Source organism: Capricornis sumatraensis, chromosome 17, assembly GCF_032405125.1.
Source record: "Capricornis sumatraensis isolate serow.1 chromosome 17, serow.2, whole genome shotgun sequence".
Taxonomy (NCBI): Eukaryota; Metazoa; Chordata; class Mammalia; order Artiodactyla; family Bovidae; genus Capricornis; species Capricornis sumatraensis.
In genome coordinates this window covers 60,791,509-60,815,147 of record NC_091085.1, presented here as the reverse complement: position 1 = coordinate 60,815,147, position 23,639 = coordinate 60,791,509, and the positions used below count along the sequence as shown (strand labels likewise).

Below are 23,639 nucleotides of genomic sequence, written 5' to 3'. Positions count from 1 at the left end.
AGAGGCTGCAGGCTCAACTACTCCATGAGGCACAGAGGGCCCAGGACCCACAGTTCTCTTAGGGGCCCACAGAAGTCTATTGGCGCTGGGGTAGACATCAGTTAACCGGATGGGAGGATGGTTCACGTTCAGGTCACACCCTTTCACTCCAGTGTTACCTTTGCTCAGTGAGCTCAGGCACTGCGTGGGTGAAGTCTGGCTTTGCTGAGAGGCATTTCCTTCCTGTGGCACGTTGAGGACTCTCTCACCATGGGTGCATGCAGCCAAACCCCCCTGAGGTGCCAGGTCAAGTCTGTGAAAGTCCTTCTCATTGAGAATTCGTGGATTGGGTTTCTGAAAAACCTCTTTATGGTGTGCATCGTGGTCTACAACTGGTGAGTCAGATGCAGTGTGCCAATCTGGGGACTCCCCCAGCGGACCTTCCCCTCCATCCTTCTGTCCTCCTGCTGCCCCTCTGCAGCCCTCCTCTTCAGCTAGACTGGTCCGTGAGGACCCAGGCTCCTGTCACTTTTATTCTCTTTCGTCTTCCCAGACTCTTCAGCTTTCTTCTCCCCCATCTCCACCTATCCATCCTACAAGGCCCAGCTGAATCCCCCAGTTCCGTCATGCCCCTGTTCACTCCAGGGACCAGTGGCTTTGCGCTCTTCCGAATACAGAGAATTGTAGCTTCTTAGAGCTGAACAGTCACAGGGATTAGGGAGCCAGGGAGTTATTCCCCCGTTGTTGTTGCTGTTCAGTCGCTAAGTCGTGTCTGACTCTTTGCCACCCCATGGACTGTGGCATGCCAGGCTTCCCTGTCCTTCACTGCCTCTGAGAGTTTGCTCAAATTCACTTCCATTGAGTCAGTGATGCTATCTAACCATCTCATCCTCTGCAGACCCTTGCTCCTTTTGTGTTCAATCTTTCCAGCATCAAGGTCTTTTCCAATGAGTTGGCTCTTTGCATCAGATGGCCAAAGTACTGGAGCTTCAGCTTCAGCATCAGTCCTTCCAAGGAATATTCAGGGTTGATTTCCACTAGGATTATTTGGTTTGATATCTTTGCTGTCCAAGTTATCTCCCCATTCAGGGACTAAATCCATTACCCAAAGAGGGGGCATGGCTTGTCTGATTCACCAAGGAGATCAGGAGACAGCTGCTGGGACAATCGTTAGAATGTTCTTTCCATATGCAGACTCTTTTGTTTCCTTTATTTTCTTTGATGCATCTCTGAAGCATTTTGATTCTTTTTGAAAAACATTTATTTCTTTATTTGGCTACATCAGTTCTTAGTTGCAGCACATAGGATCTTCAGTTTTTGTTGCGTTAGGACCTTTCAGTCGCGTTAAAATCTTTAGACCTTTAAGCTGTGGCAGGTGGGATCTAGTTTCCTGGCCAGGGACCAAACCTAGGGCCTTGCATTGGGAGTGTGGAGTCTTAAGACACTGAACCATGAATATATAAAGACAAGTTTTCTGATTTCTGAGAGGGTTGGATTCCATTAAGGCTGATCTATACCATGTCATACATTTGGGGATGAATATGAGAGACTAAGGGCTTTCCAGGTGTCTCAGTGGTAAAGAACCTGCCTGCCAATGCAGGAGACGCAGGTTCGATCCCTGGGTTGGGAAGATCCCCTAGAGAAGGAAACGGCAACCCACTCCAGTATTCTTGCCTGGGAATCCCATGGACAGAGGAGCTTGGTGGGCTACAGCCCATGTGATCACAAAAGAGTTGGATGTGACTGAGTGACATACCAACAACAAGAGACTGAGCTTCCCAAATGGAGGGTTAAATGCACACGGTTATTCTGGGAGACTGTTGCAATATCCAACAAAGAAGAACATCACACATTGTGATGATAGGCTGAAATACACTGTTGAACAAGCATCATCATATTTGTCTATGGAATTACACTGGATAGCTCTGTCTCATATATGCTCATTGGATCTCAAATTGGGCTCTCTGCAAACCTCATTATGTGGATTTCCCTGGGGGGTCCAATGGTTAAGAATCCGCCTGCCAATGCAGGGGACATGGGTTCAGTCCTTGGTCTGGGAAGATTCCGCACGCCGTGGGGCAACTAAACCCATGCACCACAACAAGAGAAGCCACCGTGATGAGAAGCCAGCATACCGCAGCTAGAGAGCAGCCCCCTATCCTGCCCGCCACAACTAGACGAAACCCTCCCACAACAATGAAGACCCAGCAGAGCCATAAATAAACTTAAGAAACCCAATGGCAACCTCATTATGCGTGTACTTCCCATTTACCCCTTCCGCCAGCCCCAGGGAGCCATCAGTCTACTGTCTCGGTGGATTTGCCTATTCTGGATGTTTCATATAAGTGGGATCATACACTACATGGTCTTTTGTGTCTGTCTTCTTTCACTTAGCACAAAGTTTTTTGAGGTTCGTCCACAGGACAGCATGTGTCTCCTTTCATTCCTTTTCATGGGTAGATGATTGTCCATCATCTTTTAATGAATGTGTGGGTTGTTTCCACCTTTTGACTATTGTGAATAGTGTGCCATGAATATGTGTGGACAGGTATTTGTTTGAGCATATAATATCATTTTTAATTTCTTTAAACTCTATCTCATTCTGTGGCGTGCTTTCCTTACTCAATGTTACGTTATTTCCACATTGATGCAAGCAGGTCTCCATTCACTTTCACTGTTACAGAACATTCCAGTCAATAAATCCAACAATTTATTCACCCATTCAGTGTTCAAGGATATTTCCATGATTTCTAGTTTTCCCTATTATAAATAGTGCAGCTTTACAATTTCCTGTACATAACTTGTTGGGCACCTTCTTTGAGGGTTCCTCTGGGGCATACATCTAAGAGTGAAATTGTTGGGGCGTGGGGAATGCACCTCAAATGTACAGTACTTCATATTGCCAAATGTGAGCTGTTTTTCCATGAGTCTCTTAGGGGTTTTCAACCCTGACTGTGTATTAGAATCAATTTTAGAAAAATATATAGGCACCTGGATAACTCCCCAGACCTATTGAATCAGAGTTTCCAGGGATGAGACCAGGGAATTGCAATTTTGAAAGCTCCCTAAGTAATTACACTGTACAGCCAAGGTTGAGAACAGCTGGGACCAAGCCTTGGCCCACAGTATCTCTGTTTCCCAAGGTCAGCTCATAAAGGACAGCTACTGACTGCCTAACAACATTCAGATATTAGAGGCTGAGCAGAGGGAAGAGACCAAACAGATACATGCTCAATGAATAAACAAAGCCTTTAAAACAAATTCTTAAGTGTCTGACTCTTTGTGACACTATGGACTATAGCTTACCAGGCTCCTCTGTCCATGGGATTCTCCAGGCAAGAATACTGGAGCAGGTTGCCATGCCCTCCTCCAGAGGATCTTCCTGACCCAGGGATTGAACCCAGATCTCTTATGTCTCCTGCATTAGGCAGGCAGGTTCTTTACCACTAGCGCCATCTGGGAAACCTGGAACAAACTATTAATGCGTTACTGAGTCCCAGAACAAAGCTGGTGGACTGACCTGGGGTGGACTTTGCTATTTGCTTATCTATAAATTAAGGTCTATATTAGGTGATATTAGAGACTGGTATTGGGGACAACAGTTTCCACATGATGAAAGCTCACTATGAGCCAGATACAGTGCTGAGGAGTTTGCATGGGTTTCTCAGTCCATCCTCAAAACAATCCCATGAGGTAGGTATGACTATTCTTCCCATTTTACAGGTAAGGAAAATGAGTCACAGAGAAGGTGAGTCACTTGCCCGAAGTCACCCAGCAAAGCCTGGATTTTAATGGAGCTGGCTTTCAGTTCCTGCATCCAAAACCATGGCACTGTGTCTCCCTTGAGAAAATCGCTGATGCTTTTCTGTGTCTGTCATTTAGCTTTGCTTTGGTGAGTGACAAGAGGTACCAACGGAAAGAGCCTGTCATCAGTTCTGTGCACAGCAAGATAAAAGGGATAGCAGAGGTGAAAAAGGAGATTATGGAGAATGGGCAGAAGAAGGTTGTGCGGAGTGTCTTTGATATGGCGGATTACACCTTCCCCTTACAGGTAAGCACCTGTCAGCATCCTCCCAGGAATCATCCCTGGTCACTCTCCCCAGGGCCTCTTCCTCCTCCCCTGGGACCTAGAGACTCGCTCCAGAAAAACATTGGCCCCATTTAAAAAGCTCTGTGAAAATCCCAACTGAGAAAACCTAAAAATTGCAAAATTGGGTCAGATGCAGCAACTCAAAGGAGATGACACTTTGCTTTATCAATTCCTACAGGGTTTCTCAAAATAGCAGTGTGTCCTGATGCGTTGGAAACATGATTTGATTCACTCAAACTTTATTTATACATAGCTTGTCAGAAGCAGGGCCATCAAGTCAGCAAGTTTTGCCTAGATCCAGAAGGGCAAAGAACTTTCTGCCTTGAGGGGACGAGCCCTTCTATATTGTTTGTGTGGCATTTTATCAACAAAAATGTCTCCAGGAAAACTCCTGGCTACAGTTTTGGACAAGGACAGGCTACGGATGACAAAGAATGGAAAGGTGTGAAAGGGCTTGAGATTGTCTCAATCTGCAAAAAAGATAAAATGAACGTAGAATTCTCAAAAGGGAGAGGTCGAAGTGGAGTTGAGAACACCAAAGAACAGATGGAGAGGGGTGGTAAGAGGGACAAAAGGGCCCATTGGAAGCTGGAAACCTTCGAAAAACCATAAAAGCCAAGCTGCTATCCATTTGTTTCTAACAGAGGGTCATTAAAATCTCCACCTATTTATTGCCCAGGTGGTGGGATGCCCTATGACCCTTTCATTAAAGTCCTGGATAATCTGAATAGCACCTCTACCTCCTCACATCTTTTGGTTTTCAATGTAATGGGACTTACTGTGTCCCCCAAAAATGAAAAGGCTGCTTTTGAGGCTGGAATGGAAAATGAGTGCTCAATCAATTTGAATGTTCCTCCGCTCTCCCTCGGCTCAGCAGGGCGGCTCATCCAGCTTGGATATTAAGCGCTCTGGGTAGTCGATTTGCTTCCAGACCCAGATTTCTAGACTGAAGCTTAGAAGAGTGGAAAGTTTCGCCCCCAGGCACTTAGCCAGTTGGATTACTATGATTAAGCAGTTCTGTTCTCAAAGGGCTTGCCATTTTGCCTTCTCTCCTTTTTCTCTGCAGGGGAACTCCTTTTTTATGATGACAAACTTTCTCAAGACAGAAGGCCAAGAGCAAGGGTTGTGTCCTGAGGTAAGGAGAGAGGGATGGGTGATAAGAGTTTCTGGAGGAGGCACAGGTCAGAGAAAATGGAAATTGGGACCAGGGGTGTTGTGGAGCCCACAAATATTGACTGAGCCTCTGCTTGCTACAGAGCAGGGGTGTAGATGTGGGCTGGCTGGTAAGGGTGAGAAGACCCTGCATTTCTCACTCTGTAACCACCAGATCTCTGTCTGTCGCCCTGGGTCTCCAGCTGTAGCACTAGGAGCCTGTGCAGCTCGAGGCCTGCTTTCTCCGTCGCTTGCTCCTGGAGCAGCTTGGGACAGCATGGAACCTTGGCATTTGCATAGTGTCTCATGTTTTAGTGGAGCCTCACAACAACTTTAGGGGGGTAGCAGCACTCCCAGCCTTATTTTACAGGTCAGCACAAAGATCAGCACTGATATTGGGATCAGTGACCTTCCCAATATCACACAGCTTGCTGGAGGCAGAGCCAAACTTAGAATCCAGCTGTCCTCATTCACAACTCTCCCATTGTTCACTGTGAACTACCTGCAGGGCCAGCCTGGGAAGATGTCAGACAGTGCAAGTTTGATATTTCATTGCACTCACTCTTTCCCCACCTTGCTTTGCCCTCTCCGTACTCTCTCTCAACCTTCTGCCTTCTTCTGGAAAACTTTCTTCCCTATAAAAACATGTGTATCTTATTCTGTCCCATCCCAGTCTTGTTCACTGCTCTATAAAATGACAACTAGCTATTCTGATCAGTTTGTCTATAGTGATGTCTTCGTAGGCAACACCCTCCTGTTGTTCCCCTCTCAAGTAAGACACTTGTGTTTTACCAGGGACTGTCCCAACACCGAGAGGTGAGGTGCAGCGCCTGTGGGGAAGACCAGCCTTGCCTGTGGGTCTTGCTCATCAGCCCTCTCTGGTGACAACACCTAGATTTCTGAGTGTCTGGGAGCTCAGTGTGGATACACCCTCTCGCATCACAGTCCTTGCCATCATTTCTACCTAAATTTGGAAATAAGCGAACGTTCCCTTCAGGTCTGTCTCAATAATGCTCCCCTAAAAAGAGACCTCTCAACGTTTATTTCGCCTCCACTTCCCGTTAAATGTCCCTGCTACTCTAATGAAGTAGCCAGCTGCCTGTCCAACTAAATATTCCTTTCCATCTCCCTACCTAGCAGCATCCAAAGTTGAATCCAGTTGGGGCCTTTGGTTCCCTCTTGTCCCATACTCTGAAACTGCTACTCACACTCCTCCTCCCCGGCCCCCACCCCCCCACCCCCCCACCTCTGCCATGGCACTTTTCACAAGTGCTTTTCAAGTTATTGAGACTTACAAGAAATCAATAAAGAGACTTGTAAAAGAAGTCAAGGAAGAGAGTCAGGATAGCACAGAGATTAAGAGCCTGGGTTTTAGGAGCTTGACTACAAATGGTTCAAAACTTGATTTATTACCTTTGTGACTCTGGGCAGGTAACTTCACGGCTCTGTGTCCTGGTGTATTCATTTGCAAGATGGGGCTGATTGCAAAACCTAGGTCTTGGGATTATTGAAACAATGAGCGAATTTCTGTGACAGGCTGGAAACAAGGCACGATGCATTGGAAAATGCACTCCAATGTGAGCTGTTATGACCCAAATGACAAGTTACTCCTTCTCAGACAGGCTGTCACTCAGACTGAGTTCTGTGGAGGCAATCCCAGCCTGGAGAATACTGTAACTCTTGGGATTTTAATCTGTGATTTGAGCTGATTTGGGTTGCTGTAGTGGGAAATTTGCCTCCTCTCTTTGCATATTGACAGCCACCCCCCTCCACCCCCCGACCCCCACCCCCCTTCCCCGCCCCGCAACTCTTACTGGAAGGTGGAAGTCAAGGATAGGGCTTGACATCTGTCTCCAGTAAATGGCCAAGCCCCAGGTGTACACCGAAATGAAGAGACATTGGTCCTAATAATCTATTGCTGCATAACAAACTACCCTGAACCTGCTGGACTTAAAGCCACGAGCATTTCTTTTTTTAATTTTTTTTTTTTATGTGCACCATTTTTTAAAAAGTCTTTTCTGAATTTGTTACAATATTGCTTCTGTTTTATGTTTTGTGCTTCTGGCCGTGAGACGTGTGGGATTTTAGCTCCCTGACCAGGCACCGAGCCTGTACCCCTTGCATTAGAAGGTGAAGTCTCAACCATTCAACCATTAGGGACGTCCCTAAAGCCATGAGCATTTTAGCAACTCTCATAGTTCAGTGGTTGAGAGAGCTCTGCTGGGCAGTTCTGCTGATCCTGGGATCTGTGTGGGGGCTCTCATGGCCTGGGCTTGGCTGGCCTTCTCTTCCTCTCTGGGGACTCTTAAGGCTTCTCCTCCTTTCAGGGTCTCTCCACGTAGTCTTTCCAAACTTCCTCACAGCAGCTCAGGATCCGCCAGACCAAAAGAAGATTCCAGGCCTCCCAAGCTCAGGACTAGAGCTGAAACAGCGTTACTCCCACTGCCTTCTGTTGGTTATTCAATCAGAGTCAGACCTAGCTTCAAAGGGAAGGGAAGATGCTCTACCTCCCAATGGCAAGAGTGACAAAGAATCTGTGGCCATCGTTGATGCATGTGACAATCACAAAAGAGATGATTAGAATGTCTATTGTTTTTTCTTTTTTTTTTAATTTTGGAATTTCACCTTGAGAGTAAAATAGAGTCGGTTTATCTTCTTTCCTGAGATTTCTTTCCAGTCGATAATCAAAATAACGTAACTTCCCATGAGTCACAGTAAATGATCATTTATTCATTCTTTCCATGTTTATCCAGACTGACTATGTGTCAGACACTCAGACTACAAAGACACAACCCAGGCTTTGTGTTCAAAGGATTCACAATATAGTTGGGGATCACAAGAGCAGCAAACCAAGGACATGCTGGGTGACAGGAAGAAGGCAACTTGGGAAGAAAAGAGAACATGAAAGTGAAAGAGATTGAAAACTACAGGAAACATTCACTAAGCAAAAGCCATGGGCTAACCCCTTTCCCATCATAACTCATTTAATCTTCACAACAACCATATAAGACAAATCTGTCCATTCCCCTTCTAGGGGTGAGAAAACTGAGGTGCAGAGAGGCAAAGTAACCTGGCTGAGGCCACTCAGCTAGAAAATGGTGCAGCTATTGCCACACCTGGTTGCACCTGCGTCCAAGCCTGGGCTCTCCCCTGAATTTCTGTAACACTGCACGGAAGAGCCTATTTTCACGAAACTCCTGGTCTCCCTAAGACTGACCATTAAACCTGGTCCTCAGAAATCGGGAAGTCGAGAATGCATAAACCAAGCCATCTCACTTTTCTTTTCCTCATTCTGCCCTCAGCCCTTAGTCTTAGAAGCTGACTGACCTCATTTTTCTCAGGCCAGGAGAGAGGGCTGGCTGGAATCCTTTATTTCCACATTTCCTGCTGAGCCATTGCACCTGTCTGCTTCACTTGGTTCCTCAGCCACAAGGCTGCATGATCCAGGCCCCTGATCTCCAAACCAAGGGCTGTTCCCTGAAAGTGGCCCCTGGCATATGCTTCTTAGACTTTTACTTATTTTTATATATTTATTAATTTTAAAAGTATTCATTTATTTGGCTGCATCAGGTCTTAGTTGCAGCATGCAGGATCTTCATTGCTGCATGTGAAATCTTTGTAGCAGTGAGAGGGATTTAGTTTCCTTACCAGGGATCGAACCCTGGCCTCCTGCATTGGGAGTGTGGAGTCTTAGCGACTTGACCACCAAGAAAGTCCCTATTTTTATTTTTTATTGAGATATGTCATGTACCATAAAACACACCATTTTCAAGCGTTTAGCTCAGTGGTTTTTAGTATATTCACCGAACTGGGCAAACATCATCTCAGTCAGTTTCCAGAACATTTTCATCATTCCAAAAAGGAACATCATACCCACTAGCAGTCACTCTCAGTACCCTACTTCCCTCAGCTCCTGGCGACCACCGATCACCCTTCTGTCTACGGACTTGCCTGTTCAGAACATTTCATATACACAGAACCATACAATACGTGGTCTTTCCTGTCTGGCTTCTTTCACTTAGCATCATGTTTCAAGTTTCATCTACACTGTAGCAGGTATCAGTACTTCATTCATTCCTTTTCATAGCCAAATAACATTCCATCGCATGAATGTCCTAGATATTAGTTGTCCATTCATTTATTGGTGGCTGTTTGGGCTGTTTCGATTTTTGAGCATTATCTGCACACAAACGTTTGTGTGAACATAGACATCTGCTCTCCTATATCTTAGAGACACAATTTATTCCCCACTATTTTGTCCTTCTTTCTGCAGTACCCCACCCCCAGGACGCTCTGTTCCTCTGATCGGGGCTGTAAAAAGGGATGGCTGGGCCCACTGAGCAAAGGTATGTTCTATTTCTTTTTCTGAGACCTGCAGGGGGATGGTCTGGAATCCTGGTGATGTTTGAGAAGCCCAGCTCTTTAGCTTCTGGCTCTCAGCTGCCTTCATCCACCTTCCTTGGGCCATGGATGGGCCTATGCCTGCCCCATGCCTCGACTCTGAACCCAGAGGACCAACTGCTGACTATGAATGTGACTCTAATTTCCAGTGAGGGCAGCTCCTGAAAACCTAACAGAATTAGCCCCTTCAGTGTTCTCACTGATAGAAATTTGAACGCCCAGTAGCATCATCTGAGTATTCTACACGTTTCCTCTTGAATTTCCCCAAAGGTTGAGAAGCAAGAATGTGTACCCCACCCAGGGCCCCTGGAGGCAATATCAACCTTCAGAGTTTCCAGAGATCTTGTTTTAACTTAAAAAAGGCACATAAAATTAAAACAGATTTCGCAAAAAGAGAACAAGAAAAAGAAAAAATATTGTTTTGTTTTAAGTGGAGGAAAACTGCTTTACAATGTTGTGTTAGTTTCTGTCATATAACAACTTGAATCAGCCATGACATACATATATCCTCTCCCTCCTGAGCCTCTCTCCCCTCCCTCCTTTACATCCCTCTAGGTCATCACAGAGCACCAGGCTGGGCTCCCAGTGTTATACAGCAACTTTTCATCAGCTATCTGTTTTACACATGGCAGTGTATATATGTCAATGCTACTTTCTCCATTCATCCCACCCTCTCTTTAGCCCACTGTGTCCACAAGTCCATTGCCTACATCTGCTTCTCCATTCCTTCCCCTCAAATAGGTTCATTGATATCATTTTTCTAGATTCCATACACGTGAGTTAATATATGATTTTTTTTTCTCTTTCTGACTTACTTCACTCTGTACAACAGGCTCTAGGTTCACCCACCTCACTAGACCCGACTCATTCGTTCTTTTGTACGGCTGAGTAATGTTCCATTGTGTATGTGTACTACATCTTCTCTACCCATTCATCTGTAGATGGACATCTAGGTTGCTTCTATATCTTGGCTATTCTAAACAGGGCTGCAATGAACATTGGGGTGCATGTGTCTTTTAGAAGTGTGACTTTCTCAGGGTATATGCCCAGTACTGGGATTGCTGGGTCATATGGTAGATTTATTCCTAGTTTTTTAAGGAATCTCACACTGTTCTCCATAATGGTTGTATGTTCTCCATAATGGTTGTATCAGTTTACATTCCCACCAACAGTGTAGGAGGGTTCCCTTTTCTCCACATCCTCTCCAGCCATCAGTGTTCATAACATATGCTTAGTCACTTTAGTTGTGTCCAACTCTTTGCAACCCTATGGACTGTAGCCTTCCAGGCTCCTCTGTCCACGGGCATTTTCCAGACAAGAATACTGGAGTGGGTTGCCATGCTGTCCTCCAGGGGGTCTTCCCAACTCAGGGATTGAACCCATGTTTCTTATGTCTCCTGCATTGGCAGGTGGGTTCTTTATCACAGCTGCTGCTGCTGCTGCCACTAAGTCGCTTCAGTCGCGTCCGACTCTGTGCGACCCCATAGACAGCAGCCCACCAGGCTCCCCCGTCCCTGGGATTCTCCAGGCAAGAACACTGGAGTGGGTTGCCATTTCCTTCTCCAATGCATGAAAGTGAAAAGTGAAAGTGAAGTCGTTCAGTTGTGTCTGACTTGTAGCGACCCCATGGACTGTAGCCCACCAGGCTCCTCTGTCCATGGGATTTTCCAGGCAAGAGTACTGGAGTGGGGTGTCATTGCCTTAAAAGCCAGTTTATAACACACATGTACACAGAAAAGCATATGAATATTCAATTCCATTCCATAATGCTTCTGCATTTGAGTTGAAGGAGAGTTAACTAACACTACTTACTATTTAACTTTCCCCTCAAATATCTGTTAGTGACACTGACACTCCAGGAAGACATGCCATGCTTACTGCATGGCCCTGTACATCCTGGTCCATGCTGCACACACCTGGAGGAACTCAGATGTCTGTTTTGAAGCCATGTGCTAGTCCATTTATACCAGGCAAAAGAATACACCCTGTTCTGCCTCCCTCTCAGGCATCTTTTCTTGTGAAGAAACAAACAAGCAAGCAAAAATCTAACAGCATCTATGGTCTTTATGTCTTCTCTTTGATCCTTCTTTGAAAACGTTACTGTTCGACGTGTTGCTTGCTTGGTTTTTCTTATGTAAGCCTGTGGTTTGGATGAGGTTACACAGAAACTAAAACTGCTTGGATTGAGAAACAGCCTCTTGCTTGAGTAAAGTGGAGTTTCCTCCCACGGTTCTTTCACACCTGTGCTTCTACAACCCCTTGACCCTTCACAGGAATCCAGACTGGCAGGTGTATAGATTATAAAGAGAAGCAGAAGACCTGTGAAGTCTTCGCCTGGTGTCCTGTCGAGGCAGCGGAAAAGGCTCCGGCGTGAGTTGTAGGGAGGGGACAGACACAGTGGCCAGCAGCCTCAAGCAGACGAAGCCCTGCGAGGCACTGCCCCAGCTTCCCTTCTCAGCACCACCCTCCCTCCCCAAGTCCCGGGTCTTACTGGCTTAGTGACTCCCAGGCCAGACACACTAGTGGTCTCTGGGAGGGCCTTGCTTACGGTCAAAATATTGACATAATTCTGGACCAGCTGGTAAATAGCTACTACCTTGAGCACCCTTGGGTGCCCCCTGCCCCTTGAGTGTTCCAGCACTTTCCAGGGCACCTCCAGACACCACCTCCAGTGCTATAGCAGGGACCACTCTGACTGTCAGTGTCTGTACTGAGTGATTAAGGAAGAGAAGGTGGGAGGGGAAATAGGAAAAAGGAAGAAGGGAAGGGAGGAGAGAAGGAAGGGAAGGGAAAGGAAGTTTTCTTAAATGTTCACAGTGACGTACACATTTGGTGTTCCCCTGTGTTGATTCTTCTCAAGGTCAGGCCCAGAAGGCAGAACTTGATGTTAAACCTCAGAAAACACTGGGAGGACTGCATTTCAGCAGAGAATAAGGAGAGCTGGATTCAAATCCAGGCTTTAATGCACCCTTGCTATGTGACCTTGAACAAGTGCCTTAACCCCTTTGGGTTTCAGTTTCCTTGTCTTTAAAATGAGAATAACAGGACTTCCCCAGCAGACCCAGTGATTCAGACTCTGCACTTCCCATGCAGGAGGCGCAGGTTCCATCCCTGGTCGAACTAAGATCCCACAAGCAGCGTGGCCAAAATATATTTTTTTCAGTTAAAAATAAAATGAGGATAATAACTGTATCAACCTTACTGGGCTGTTGTGAGAATTAAGTGAGATGATAACTGCACAGTGATTGCACAGTGAGCCCTGTGCTTGGCACACTGTAAAGTGCCCAATAACACACAAACGCACACATGATCTGCCCCTAGACGTGTGGTGGTTCTAGACCAGCACTGTCCAATGGAACTTTCTACAATGACAGCAAGATTCTGTACCTCCACCATCCAGTCTGGTAGCCACTGGTACATGTGGCTGTTAAGCACCCGAAATGTGGTTACCACAACTGAACTGAATTTTGAGTTTAATTTAATTTCAATAGTCGGGCTTCCCCCAGTGGCTCAGTGGGAAAGAATCTGCCTCCAGTGCAGGAGACATGGGTCCAATCCCTGGGTTGGAAAGATCCCCTGGAGGAGGAAATGGCCACCCACTTAGTATTCTTGCCTGGAGAATCCCATGGACAGAGGAGCCTGGCGGACTACAGTCCGTGGGGTCGCAGCGAGTTGGACACGACTGAGAGACTCAGCACACAGACACAATTTAAATAGTCACACACGCCACACGTGCCTAGGGGATGGTGGACAGTGTAGTTCTAGAGAAATGTGACTCAGGGCCCCACCATCAGCATCTATGGGGCAAAGAGAAAACTTCCCCAAACTAACTTTTTAGAAGCTTCAGGCAAAAGTTCCTGATGTCGGAGTGGAAAGCACCAGGCAGTACCAGCTTGTCTGGCTCTCACTCGCTAATGGCACCGCCCAGGTTCATTTGTAGGTCAGGGAAGATTCTTTGTCCCAGAAGAAATTATCCAAGACCCAGGAGGGACACAAGCCTACATTCAAGAAGGCCCTGGTTCAAGGCAAGAGCTTCTTGATTACCTGTGGTTTTCAGTCCTGGCTCTGCCAGCAACTTATTTATCACATAAATACCGTGCATCTCTGATGTTCTGTGACGTGGGGTGCAATTTTACATGACCCTGGACGAGTAACTCCCTTACCTTCAGTTTCTCATATGTTATAGAGAAGCATTACAAAGATGATTCATTTCATTGTTTCTCCAGCACATTCATTATCAGATAGTAGGGAGAACTGTGCTCATTTTTTTTTTTGTAAAATACAAGAAGACCCAGATATGGAGTGGGTCCCAAGGGTTTTGCAATCTAATAGAGATAAGACACATGCACAGAGGGCTGTCATTCTGAAGAGGAAATTTTTAAGTGTCATGAAAGAGAAATAAAAGGGGACCGTTTAGTCCTTTGATTCTGAGCATGTTGCCCAGAAGTTTGAAATGTTCTAAAGGCAAAGGGTCTCGCAAATATTAGGTATCTGTTGTAAATAAGATTGTGTGTGTGTGCAAGTGACAATATAACTTCAACTGGCTTCAGAAAAAAAAAAAAAGGGACTGTTAATTTTTGGCTTGTGTTTTTGACTCACGTAAATGAGAAGTCCAGAAACACTAGCTTCAGGCAAGGCTTGATCAAGGCTTTAAATGATGTCTTAAGATTTTCTCTCTTTCTTCCTCTACCTTTCTCCGCTCTCCAACCTCTAGCTCTTCTTTTCTTCCATGCTGGCTCGCCTCACACTGTGGTCTGGGGCGCTCCAGGTTTACATTGTCCTTGCTACTAATAATCCTAAAGAAAACAAGTGTTTCTTTCCCAATAGTTCCCACAATAATCCTGGGGTGTTCTCAATGGTCTAAGGCATGTGACAGTCAAAGAATCTATCACTGAAGCCAAGGGGATTGGATTACACTGCTTGTTTTTTTTTGTCATTATTGTATACTTTTATTATTGCTTTTATGTTAGTGTTTTCCAATCAGATTAGGGACTCTTTGAGGTGAAAATGGTATTTTCTCTCTATCAAGATGGCTCAGCACAAAGCTGGTTGATTAAATATTTTTTAATTGATGGCTTATTAAAAATGTAGACTATATTAAGACCACCATGAAATTCAAGCTGCTTCTTTTGGGATGTGATTTTTTTAATTAATTAATTTTAATTGGAGGCTAATTACTTTGCAATATTGTACTGGTTTTTGCCATACATTGACGTGAATCAGCCATGGGTGTACATGTGTCCCCCATCCTGAACCCCCCCTCCCACCTCCCTCCACATCCCATCCCTCAGGGTCGTCCCAGTGCACCAGCCCTGAGAGCCCTCTCCCATGCGTCAAACCTGGATTGGTGATCTGTTTCACATATGGTAATATACATGTTTCAATGCTATTCTCTCAAATCATCCCACTCTCACCTTCTCCCACAGAGATGACCCTATATGCAAGACAGCAAAAGAGACACAGATGTAAAAAACAGACTTTTGGACTCTGTGGATTACACTGTTAAACCAGCTCCGGGTCATATGCCCACCCTGGGAGCTGTAAGGGATGGGCAGGAGATGAGAGTGGACTGAGAGTGGAAGAGACCTGGCTTTCCGAAAGGGAAAAAAATTGAGGTGCTACTGCTAGAGGGGGGGAATTGATGTAGAAAGGCAAAAATTACAGTGTTCTCTATAATTACATCCCCAGTAGAGCCAAAGTTGGGCTTTGGAAGTCCTGAAATAAAAAGCAGATCATTCTTTTTTTAAAAAATTTTTGATAGTATTGGATTTTAGTTGCGGTACACAGGATCTTTGTGACAGCACGGGCCCCACAGTGTGTGGGCTCAGTAGTTGCAGTGCCCAGGCTTAGTTGCTTTGTGGCATCTGGGATCTTAGCTCCTCATCCAGGGAAGGAACCCCTGTCCCCTGCCCTGGAAGCATGGAGTCTTAACCACTGGATCACCAGGGACGCCCCCAGAGCAGATTATTCTTGATGTTCCCTTCCAAATACCCTCCACCTTTAGCCTGTGCTTCTCCCAATGTATATTTGCCACTACTCAGGTGTGCCAGGCAACAGAATACCAGTGGCATCATTTTAGGGAGCCTGTTCTCTCCACCTTTAACAGATTCTCAACCTCACCAGGACAAAAACCTCGATTGTCTTGTTCATCACTGTGTCCCAAGGGCCCAGCCCCATTTCTGATACAATAAATATTTGTTGAATGAATGAATGCATGGATGGTGGGTGGATCTTCCGGCAGTCTAGAATTTGGGCTCCTCTCACTCATGGAGGATTTTATACTACTCAGAGCCTCTAGAGAGTGAATGATAGCGTCAAGTATGTATGTGTGGCCCTGTGCTCAAGGCTGAGGATGCCAAGATGAGAAAATTATTGTCTCAGCCCTGCAGGATCACCAAGCTTATTGTGGAAAATACAAACAGGAGTGTGCTGGAGCTGGCTTATACCAGCTCTGAGCCATTTATGCTCATCCCTTTCCCAATTCCAGTTCAGTGATGTTCTATTGGTAGCTTGAAATCAGCGATGGTGGCGGTATTTATACCACAATAGTCAGTAACTGCTACAATTTCAGGGCTTATTGTTTTCCTGGAGAGCTGGTTTTTAAACATTTACCAACACACCACTGTGCATACCTAGACATACCATTATATCAGAGTGAGAAGTATTACAGTAAATGCCACGAAGTCTTTTTTTATGCCACCTCACACAGCTGTGGGATCTTAGTTCCCCAACCAGGGATTGAACCCGTGCCCCTGCAGTGGAAGCAAGGATTATCAACCACTGGACCACCAGGAAACTCCTTCCATGGGGTCTTAAGAAGGGAGAAATTCTTCCTGGAGAAGCTGGAGAATTTTGGAAGGTTTTGCCCACTGGATTGCATTTCTCTCCAAACATCATATTGACCCAAGCAAGAAATCAGAGCCTCTGGTCAGTGGCTCACTGACTCCCTTGGTCCCTGTAGTCACTGATCCCCTATTTTGCATTTCTCTCTCTTAGGCCTGCGCTCTTGGTCAGTGCTGAAAACTTTACTGTACTCATCAAGAATAATATCGACTTCCCTGGCCACAATTACACCACGTAAGTGCCCAGAATGTCTGGCTGTATTTGTTATCTACTGTTGCATAACAAATCACCCTAACACTTAGAAGCTAAAAACAACAAACTTTAATTTTATCACATAGTTTCTGGGCATCTCAGAGTGACATCTGGGAATGACTTCACTGGGAGGTTCTGGCTCGGGGTCTGTCAGGATACAGTCAAACTGTCAATGGGGGCTGCAGCCATCTCCAGACTTGACTGAGGCTGGAAAATCCTCTTCCAAGCTCACTCAAGTGACTGTCATCAGGAGAACTCAGTTCTTCACCATGTGGACTTCTCCTTTGGACTGCTTGAGTCCCCTTGGGACATGGTGGCTGGCTTCCCAGAGCAACTGATCCAAGCCAAAGAGCAAGCAAGCAAGATAGTAACCAGGAGAGAAGCCACTGTATTTTTAAATGCAAAAGTGACACACCATCACTTCTGTCATATATTACTGGCCACACAGACCAACACTGGACAGTGTAAGTGGGGAATACACAAGGGTGTGAATCCCAGAAGGCAGGATCGTTGGAAGCCCTCACGGTGCCAGGTACCACACTGGTTCACTCCCATGAAAGAGATGGATCTCAATTTTCAATAGAGATGCTTGTTTGCTTTCCATCATGTGCAGGAGAAACATCTTGCCGGATTTAAACAGCACCTGCACCTTTCACAAGACTCGGGATCCACAGTGTCCCATTTTCCGACTAGGAGATATCTTCCAAGAAACAGGAGATAATTTTTCAGAAGTGGCAATTCAGGTTGGTGATGCCTGTTTGTAAAGTGTGATGTGGGGAGGGTGGGTCAAGGGATGGAGGATGACAAATGGCCAAGAGGCTGGACCACTGGGTCTTAATAATATGCTCAAATTTATGGAGGATTTTGTAAATCCATGTTCAGTGACAAGGACTTTTCCTGCATCACCACATCTAATCCCACAACAACCGTATGTGTGAGACTCTTCGTCTATTAGTTTCCTGTGGCTGCTGTAACAAATTAACACAAACTTTGTGGCTTAAAACAACACATTTTTATACTTCTGGAGGTCAGAAGTCCAAAATGAGTATCACTGGGCTGAAATCAAGATACCGGCAGAGCCATGCTCTCTCTGGAGGCCCTATGGGAGAATCCATTTCCTTGCCTTTTCCATCTTTCAAAACTGCATTCCTTGCATTTCTTAGCGCATAGCCCCTTCCTTCTTCCTGCTTCAAAGCCACCAGCATAGCATCTTGCTTCAGTGGTCACATTGATTTCATTTTTCTTTTCTTTAAAAAAAAATTTTTATATTTGTTTATTTGGCTGCACTGGGTCCTTGTTGTAGCACATGGGATCCTTTGCTGTGGCCTGCAGGCCTATTTGCTCTGCGGCATGCGGGATCTTAGTTCCCTGACTAGGGATCAAACCTGTGCCCCCTACACTGGAAGCATGGAGTCTTAACCACTGGATTACCAGGGAAGTCCCCTACATTGATTTCTTATCCTGTGTTAAATCTCCCTCTGCCTCTCTGTTCATAAAGATCAGTATGTCTTTATAGGGTCCACCCAGATAATCCAGATTTCCTCTTCTCAAGATCTTTATTTAATCACATCTGCAGTCTTTTTCGGAGAAGGCAATGGCACCCCACTCCAGTACTCTTGCCTGGAAAATCCCATGGATGTAGGAGCCTGGTGGGCCGCAATCCATGGGGTCACTAAGAGTCATACATGATTGAGTGACTTCACTTTCACTTTTCACTTTCATGCTTGGAGAAGGAAATGGCAACCCACTCCAGTGTTCTTGCCTGGAGAATCCCAGGGACGCGGGAGCCTGGTGGGCTGCTGTCTCTGGGGTCGCACAGAGTCGGAAATGACTGAAGTGACTTAGCAGCAGCAATCTCTTTGGAGAAGGCAATGGCAACCCACTCCAGTACTTTTGCCTGGAATATCCCATGAATGGAGGAGCCTGGTGGGCTGTGGTCCATGGGGCTGCTACGAGTCGCACATGAGTGAGTGACCTCACTTTCACTTTTCACTTTCATGCATTGGAGAAGGAAATGGCAACCCACTCCAGTGTTCTTGCCTGGAGAATCCCCAGGGATGGAGGAGCCTGGTGGGCTGCCGTCTATGGGGTTGCACAGAGTCGGAAACGACTGAAGTGACTTAGCAGCAGCAGCAGCAGCAATCTCTTTGGGGGGTTCCCCAGTGGCTGAGTGGTAAAACATCTGCCTGCAATGCAAGAGACGTGGGTTTGATCCTTGGGTCAGGAAGATCCCCTGGAGGAGGGCATGGCAACCCACTCCAGGAGAGTTCTTGCCTGGAGAATCCAAATGACAGAGGTGCCTGTTGGGCTGCAGTCCGTAGGGTCACAAAGAGTCGGACACGACTGAAGCAACTGAGCACGCATGGGTGCAGTCTCTTTTGCCATTTTAGGTAACATAGTCAGAGATACAGGGATTAGGACCTAGGATTAGGTATATTTCGGGGGCTATTACTAAGGCTGGGCTTCCCTGGTGGCTCAGTGGAAAAGAATCTGCCTGCCAATGCAGAAGATGTGGGTTCAACCCTTGGGTCAGGAAGATCCCCTGGAGAAGGAAATGGCAACCTACTCCAGTATCCTTGCCTGGGATCCCACAGATAGAAGAGCCTGGCAGGCTACAGCCCATGGGGTCACAAAGAGTCCGACACAATTTAGAGACTAACAACGACAATTATCCAGACTACCACACTTTGGTTACTCAGGATTATTCCAGTCGCAAATTATAGAAATCCAACTCAAGTGATTTAAGCAAAAAATAAAAAGTAATTTAGGGGCAAATAACAGAAACAAAATTCAAGTGACTTAAGCAAAAAAGGAACCATGTTAACTTGTGTAGAAAGACCAGGCAGAATGAACATTCTAGTATACCCAAAGCATCTTCCTACCTTGAGAGTTTTCCCTTGCTATTCCCTCTGCCTGGAACAGTCTAGCCCCAGACATAGAATTAACTGCCTCCTACACTTACTTCTAGTATTCACGCAAGTATAGCTCAGTGACACTTTCCCTTACTGCTACATTTACAATGACAATTCCCACCTCTAGCAGGGCATTTTCAGGTTTATTTTTATCCCTGGTACCAAGCATTATCTGACATACTATATATTTTACATCATATCCATTTGTCTGTTGTCTGTTTTCTCTGACTAGAATGTAAGTTCCATGAAGGTAGCTCTTTTTGTTGTTGTTGTTCCTTTTTGTATAACGTTCAGCACATAATGGACAGTCAATAAATATTTGTTGGCTGAATGAAGAGTATGATAGATTTAGGCATAGCTGCATCCCAGAACTCAAATGATGTCTTCAGGAATCTGACTCCTTTCATTTTTTGATTGTTTCCTTAATGATGATATTCTCCATATGTCAAGTCAAAGCCACCAAAGCTCGAGCACTCTGCCATCCAATATGGTGGCCACAAGTCACATGCAGCGACTCAAACTTAATTGAAATTAAAAACTTATTTCCTTGGTCATACTAGCATCATTTCAATAACCACTGGCTACTGTCTTATAGGGCATGAATATAGACTATATCCATCAGCATAGAAAATCCTATTAGACAGTGCTGCTTTAGAATTTCACACTCCATAGCTAGTGGTCTCAACCAATAGAGGACCTTTTACCTTATGGTTCTGGCAAAATGTCTCAAGGAGAGTTCTGGCTAACCCCACCTTGGGCCACATAATCTATCTGAACTAATCATCAGGTCCAGAGGGAAGCACTGTCCTGATTGGCCAGGACTGAGTCAGGTGCCCACTTCTGGGAGAGGTCACAGCCCCATTCAAACCACTGAGAGTTAGGAAAGTTGTTTCCTAAAGGAAATTCCAGGTAGCTTTCCCAGAAGGTGGCAAAATGGATGCCAAGTGACAAAGGTATTAATACACTATAGGAGGTAGAGTGCTTGGCTTAGTGTCTGACCCCCCATAAAAGGCAGTTGTGATTATTCTGTATTGTTTCTCCTCTCTCCAAGTCAGAACCTCTTTGTTACTTATTTTTGTATCCTCAGAATACTACATCTAGCATACTGTGTTGAAATGCCTAATTTCATCGATTCAGAGATATCTTTTTTCACTTTTAATAATTTTGAAATCAGTAAGTGCTTTCAGTTGATGGAGTCTCACAGTTTAATTGACACCAGTTTTTTCCTTGGAGGAACATTAAAAAAAAACAAAAAACCCTGTGTGTCTTACAAGCAATGGTGTCTAAGCTTCAGTGAAATATGATGGCCAGTGCTCAAAAAATGTCTGTAGAAAAAAAAGCATAGGTAAGAAATGAGCAGATTCTTTAGAAGTTTAGAGGAGAGAAAGGTCACCATGAATTGAGGATTATAGGGGTGCTTGAGTGGATGGGGAAGGATGTTGGCTGGGTCTTGGAGGATGAGCAGAATTTAGCTAGAGAAGTGGGTGGGAGAAATGTTTCATTGGGAGAAAAGGTCAGGGGCCAAGATTAAAATTTCTGGCAAAGCATACCCAGAAATTCCACTCTGAAGTATGTACCCCCCAAAAATGACAACTTATATTCACACAAAAACTTGTATGTAAACATTCATAGCAGTATTATTCATTATAGTCAAAAGGTAGAAACAACCCAAGTGTCCATCAAAGGATGAACAGACCAGCAAACTGTAGTGTATCCATACAATGGAATATTCTTCCACCACAAAAAGGAATGAAGTACTGACACTTGCTACAACATGGATGAACTTTAAAAGCATTATGCTAAGTGAAAGAAGCCAGACATAAAAGATCATGTATTACATGATTTCATTCATGGAAAAATTCAGTATAAGGAACTCTATAGAGACAAAAAGTAGATTCGTGGTTGCTTAGTCCAGCACTCTTGCCTGGAAAATCCCATGGGTGAAGGAGCCTGGTGGACTGCCATCCACGGGGTCACTGAGTCGGACACAACTGAGCAACTTCACTTTCACACATTGGAGAAGGACATGGCAACCCACTCCAGTGTTCTTGCCTGGAGAATCCCAGGGACGGGGGAGCCTGGTGGGCTGCCATCTCTGGGGTCACACAGAGTTGGACACGACTGAAGCAGCAGCAGTGTTGAGAGGGGTAATAACTAAAGTTTACATGTTTTCTTTTGGAGGTAGTGAAAATTCTGTAAAATTGACTGTGGTAGCAGTTGCAGATATACATGAATACACTAAAAAGTGTGGAATTGTACATGTTAGGTGGGCGAATTGTATGTTAACTGTATCTCAATAAAGCTGTTGAGATACAGCTTTATTTTAAAATAAAAAAGAGGTGAAAATGCAAAGTGTGTCTGGGAAAAGCATAGTCTGGCATAACAGCTTTCTCCAAGGGAGAATTCGGAGATAAGCGGAGAGGAAGTGATGGAGCATGCTGAATTCCAGTATGATAAGTTTCAACTTAATCTTTAATGGGGGTGGAGGCATTAATAATGTCTGATTACAGGAGGGGTTTGTTGAAAGTTGGGCTTCCCTGGTGGCTCTGATGGTAAAGAATCTGCCTACAATACCAAAGACCTGGGTTCGATCCCTGGATCAGGAAGATCCCCTGGAGAAGAGAATGGCAACTCACTCCAGTATTCTTGCCTGGAGAATCCCATGGACGGAGGAGCCTAGGTGGGCTACAGTCCATGGGGTCGCAAAGAGTCGGACATGACTGAGCGACTAACATTACTACTGCTTGTCGAAAGTTCTATTTTAGGAAAGTAAATTTAATGGTAGTGTGTTCCAGGCGGGAGGAGGGGCAGGGAGATGCATTTGTAGTTGCCAAAGTAGTCATTGTATGAGTTAAACTGGATGGTACCTAGGGCTCTGAAATTTTTTATCAGCATTTTTTACCCTCAAAAGCAAACTTTTCCTTCAGTGATCATCACTATGCAGGGAGATGTCTGATGGCTGCAAAACCCACGTCCAGTGAGGCTTAGAGATTATCTCTTGTTTTCTTCCCCAGGGAGGAATCATGGGCATTGAGATCTACTGGGACTGCAACCTGGACAGATGGTTCCATCACTGCCGTCCAAAATACAGTTTCCGTCGCCTTGACGACAAGACCACCAAGGAGTCCTTGTACCCTGGCTACAACTTCAGGTAACAGTGCTCCAGGTCGGATTTGCCCAGTAACTAGCCCTTGGCTCCCAGGGACCTCCCAGACCCTGCTGAATTGTATCCCCGGCAGCCAGTAAGACTAGTTTTGTTTCCCAAGGCAACAAGATGAATGTAAAAGACTTCCTCTCAGAGCTAGGCAGGGACTGAATTTTTGAATGAATTATTAAAGAACTGCACTCTCTTTGTAAGATAAAAAACAAAACTTGGGAAATAGATAACCATAGAGAAGAGGATAAAAATCACCCATAATTCCTCTATCCTGAGATAACCAAAGATAACCTTCTGGTGAAACTTCCTTTGTCTAACCAACTCTTTTGTGAGGCTTATATGAAATCATATAATATGTATAACCTGGTATTCTGTGAGGTGTTTTCATATGCCAGTTCAGTTCAGTTGCTCAGTCGTGTCCGACTCTTTGCGACCCCATGAACCACAGCATGCCAGGCCTCCCTGTCCATCACCAACTCCTGGAGTTTACCCAACTCATGTCCATTGAGTCGGTGATGCCATCCAACCGTCTCATCCTCTGTCATCCCCTTCTCCTCCTGCCTTCAATCTTTCCCAGCATTAGGGTCTTTTGAAATGAGTCAGCTCTTCTCACCAGGTGGCCAAGGTATTGGAGTTTCAGCTTCAGCATCAGTCCATCCAATGAATATTCACGACTGATTTCCTTTAGGATGGCCTGGTTGGATCTCCTTACAGTCCAGGGGACTCTCAAGAGTCTTCTTCAACACTACAGTTCAAAAGCATCAGTTCTTCAGGGCTCAGCTTTCTTTATGGTCCAACTCTCACATTCATACATGACTACTGGAAAAACCATAGCCTTGACTAGATGGACCTA

At 45.3% G+C, this 23,639-nt stretch overlaps 1 protein-coding gene across 1 annotated transcript in view; it reads left to right on the top strand.

The window, feature by feature from the left end:
• The window catches only part of P2RX7 (purinergic receptor P2X 7), a 54,154-nt gene that overhangs the window by 17,579 nt on the left and 12,936 nt on the right, over window positions 1-23,639 (top strand). The window contains exons 2-8 of the mRNA XM_068990270.1: window positions 3,862-4,030; window positions 5,136-5,204; window positions 9,495-9,567; window positions 11,896-11,992; window positions 16,619-16,699; window positions 17,331-17,460; window positions 22,644-22,780. Of these exons, the coding sequence (XP_068846371.1) occupies window positions 3,862-4,030; window positions 5,136-5,204; window positions 9,495-9,567; window positions 11,896-11,992; window positions 16,619-16,699; window positions 17,331-17,460; window positions 22,644-22,780 (756 nt within the window). The remainder of the gene's footprint in view (window positions 1-3,861; window positions 4,031-5,135; window positions 5,205-9,494; window positions 9,568-11,895; window positions 11,993-16,618; window positions 16,700-17,330; window positions 17,461-22,643; window positions 22,781-23,639) is intronic.